General features: G+C 38.6%; 1 protein-coding gene across 1 annotated transcript; it reads right to left on the bottom strand.

Annotated features, from left to right (window-relative positions):
• Positions 1-1956: 1956 nt before the first annotated feature.
• On the bottom strand, positions 1957-2902 carry LOC101629913 (olfactory receptor 1009). Its single transcript, XM_012725171.1, is given in 2 exon segments — positions 1957-2616; positions 2618-2902. Coding segments are annotated over 2 exon segments (945 nt in total).
• Positions 2903-3234: the final 332 nt, after the last annotated feature.

Genomic DNA, 3234 nt, shown 5'->3' with positions numbered 1-3234 from the left:
GACCTTAGTCTTATATAACTGCCTACTCCTAGCTTTCTTCTGAGATATCCTGCCATTTCATTCATCCTAGGGAAAATGTTTTTTTTTTTAATGTTTCATAGTTTTTCTAGTATAATATAGATCTAAGAGATCAGATCTGTGAGCAACCGCCTGGAATTAACCTTATAAGTTAGAACATTTACCACCAAAAACCTTATTGGGAAGGGGCATGGGACCAAGAAATGTTCTAGAATCTCTTGGAAGCAGAGATCTAATAACAGAACCTTGAGGAAATATATGGCACAAAGTCAAGATGAAGAAAAAGCTCCTGGAAGCAGAAGTTGATTTGCTGAGCATGAAGTTCAACTTTTATTATGCTTTTCCTGGGAAAGAAGGGCATATAGTGGATTCCAAAATGGTGGGATCGTGAATTCTGATAAGGCTGCCCTATCCATCCATTCAGAAGCTTTGCTATGGGACCTAGCATCAGAGGAGCAAACCAGTTCCTCTGCTTTGCATGGAAGTGCTTTTCTCCCTGATTCCTAGTCTAGATATGAACTTAGGTCTTGACAAAACTCTCTTTAAAGATGCCTATTGATGACAGGACTTAAGTCAAATGATTCACTTTTTTAGAGAAATACAGGAAAACTTGCAGGACTAAATAATAAATATAAAAAAAAATCCCATCCGTGATCAAGACCATTAAATAGAAAAAAAGAAGTCTGTGCCCTATAACAGGAAAGTGGGTTCTAATCACAGCAGGAAGTAGAAAATCAAGAAAATGCAGATGGTTGGGCTGCTATAACTCAGACACAGTGGGGAGTAACAATGCACATGTCCAGAACATGAAGATTCATTATACTGATTCTACATGTGTAAGACTTCCACAATTAAATGTTTTTAAGTAAAAATCTCTTGGATGAGGTGTCAGAATATCTGATGGTTAGTAGTCGGGAGAAGTCTCAGAAATGATAGTGGAAAATAATTGGAAATGAATAGCTCTCAGGAAGTAGGATGATGTTCCTAAATGCAGAACAAAGGATAGAAGCTTATATCCACATAGCATCTATCCTACGGTTTTGTATTCATCCATTCAGTTTTATTTATCTTTTAATTTGGAAACCACAAAATGACTAACATGAAAAGAAGATAAAATTTTCTGCATTTTAGTTTACCTCTAAGTTTCTAATACCTATTGCCTCTGAATTTTTAGTTTTTTTCTCTTTCCCTATTTTTGCATTTTCCCCCATCTCTCTATTAAACTATCTTTTTTTTTTTTAATCCAAGAGAACAAGTTAACAGCTAGCTGTCAATGTAATCACTGGAAAAATTAATGTTTCAAGTATATAGGAAATTACTACCAGAGGTTGTGATTTGGTAAAAGAGTAAGATTTCTGTTCTTAATGTTACTGGGTTTGCTTGTATTTCATTTTTTTGTGCAATGATCATGGCAATGTAATTTTAGAATACAAGAATGTACTATATTCAATATGTAAAAATATATATTAAAAGAAATATTATATGTGGAGTTTGTTTAGCTCAAAAAAGTTTACGTTAGCTAAGTCATCTGTTTGGACTGATATTTTCAATTCTGTTTTTATAAAGATGGAAACATATATGTTAGTGCAATGAATTGCCCCTACTCTGGACATTTACATTACTCTAACTAGTTGGATGGTATTCATAGCTGGGACATTCCAAAGTTATATGCCACCATATTAATAGTAATGGTTCAGGGAGCCAAGTTACTCTGAATCTGTGGGTCACTGGGGACTTTTATCTCCCAACGACATGATGAAACGAAGCCTAAGGAATAATATGAGTCCAGAATATCATATGAAAAATGTCCTGTGAAAGAATGAAAGAATGCAATCTCCCAAATTCTACAAATTGTTTAGCGTCTTTCAATGATAACCAGATAACCTAAGCAAGTCTGGAAGCTTTACCTTTACTCTATCTTCTATTCTACCTGGCAATTTAACTTCCTAAGCAAAACTTCCTCCTAGAGATGGTCCTCAGCATGGCAGCTTTCACTTCTTTGTTTCTCAGGCTGTAGATGAGGGGATTCAACATGGGGATGACCGCGGTGTAGAACACCGACACCATCTTATTGAGGTCTAGAGAGAAAATGGCGCCTGGTCGCACATAGATGAAGAAGAGCGTCCCGTAGAGAATGGAAACAGCAGTGATATGAGAAGAGCAGGTGGAGAAGGCTTTGCGCCGCCCCTCGGCAGAGCGGATCCTTAGGATGGCGAGGAGGATGAAAAAGTAGGAGACGATAATGGTCAGGCTACTGACGATTAACACAGCGCCCGCCACAATGAAAACTAACAGTTTGTTGATCCGGATGTCAGCGCACACGAGAGAAAGGATGGGAGACATATCACAGAAGAAGTGGTTGATGACGTTGGAGCGGCAGAAGGGAAGTCGAAAGGCAGCCGTGGTGTGTGTCATGGTGTTCAGAAACCCGACAGTATAGGGGCCGACCACCAGCTGGACACAGAGCCTGCGGGACATGGCCACCGAGTACAGAAGCGGGTTACAGATGGCCACGTAACGGTCGTAGGCCATGGATGCCAGAAGAAGGCACTCGATGGCCACGAAGAACCCAAAGAACCACTGCTGTAAGATGCACCCCCACGAAAGAGATGGCTTTCTTTTCAGCGAAGAAATCTGTGAGCATCTTGGGGCCCACAACGGACGAAAAGCAGATGTCCACAAAGGACAGGTGACTGAGGAAAAAGTACATGGGTGTGTGAAGGCGGGAGTCGATGCGGATGAGGATAATCATGCCCAAGTTTCCTGTCATAGTAACCAGGTAAAACAGTAAAAAGAGCAAGAAAAGGAAGGCTTGCAAGTGAGGGTGGTACTTTAAACCTACAAAAATAAACTCTGTGATACTCGTGTAGTTTCCATCAGCCATTGATTAGTTTGAGTCTCTATAGTGAGAAAACAGAGAATTAATACTGCACAAATGTATATGTCTTAAAAGCCTCAGACTTGCTTCTGGTTGCTTAAAGTTGAGTAGGCTAAGACAGTAAGTTACTTGATAAGTTTTAGAAAACTCCAACTATAATTTTTAGGAGAAGAAATGTTCCATCATAGACAAGATAATTTCCAAAAAAAAAAAAAAAAAAAGCAAAAGATGCTTTTTCCAGATGTCAATAAATAAAGTCATTAAAAGTAAAACAATAAGGTGTTGATAATAGATGAAAAGATGAATAGACAGGATATAAAAATGGGGGAAAAACAGTA

This window comes from Condylura cristata, unplaced genomic scaffold, assembly GCF_000260355.1.
Source record: "Condylura cristata isolate star-nosed mole 26May11 unplaced genomic scaffold, ConCri1.0 scaffold00015, whole genome shotgun sequence".
NCBI classification, from domain to species: Eukaryota; Metazoa; Chordata; class Mammalia; order Eulipotyphla; family Talpidae; genus Condylura; species Condylura cristata.
Note: the sequence above shows the minus strand (reverse complement) of the source record. Positions and strands in the feature narration are given on the sequence as shown.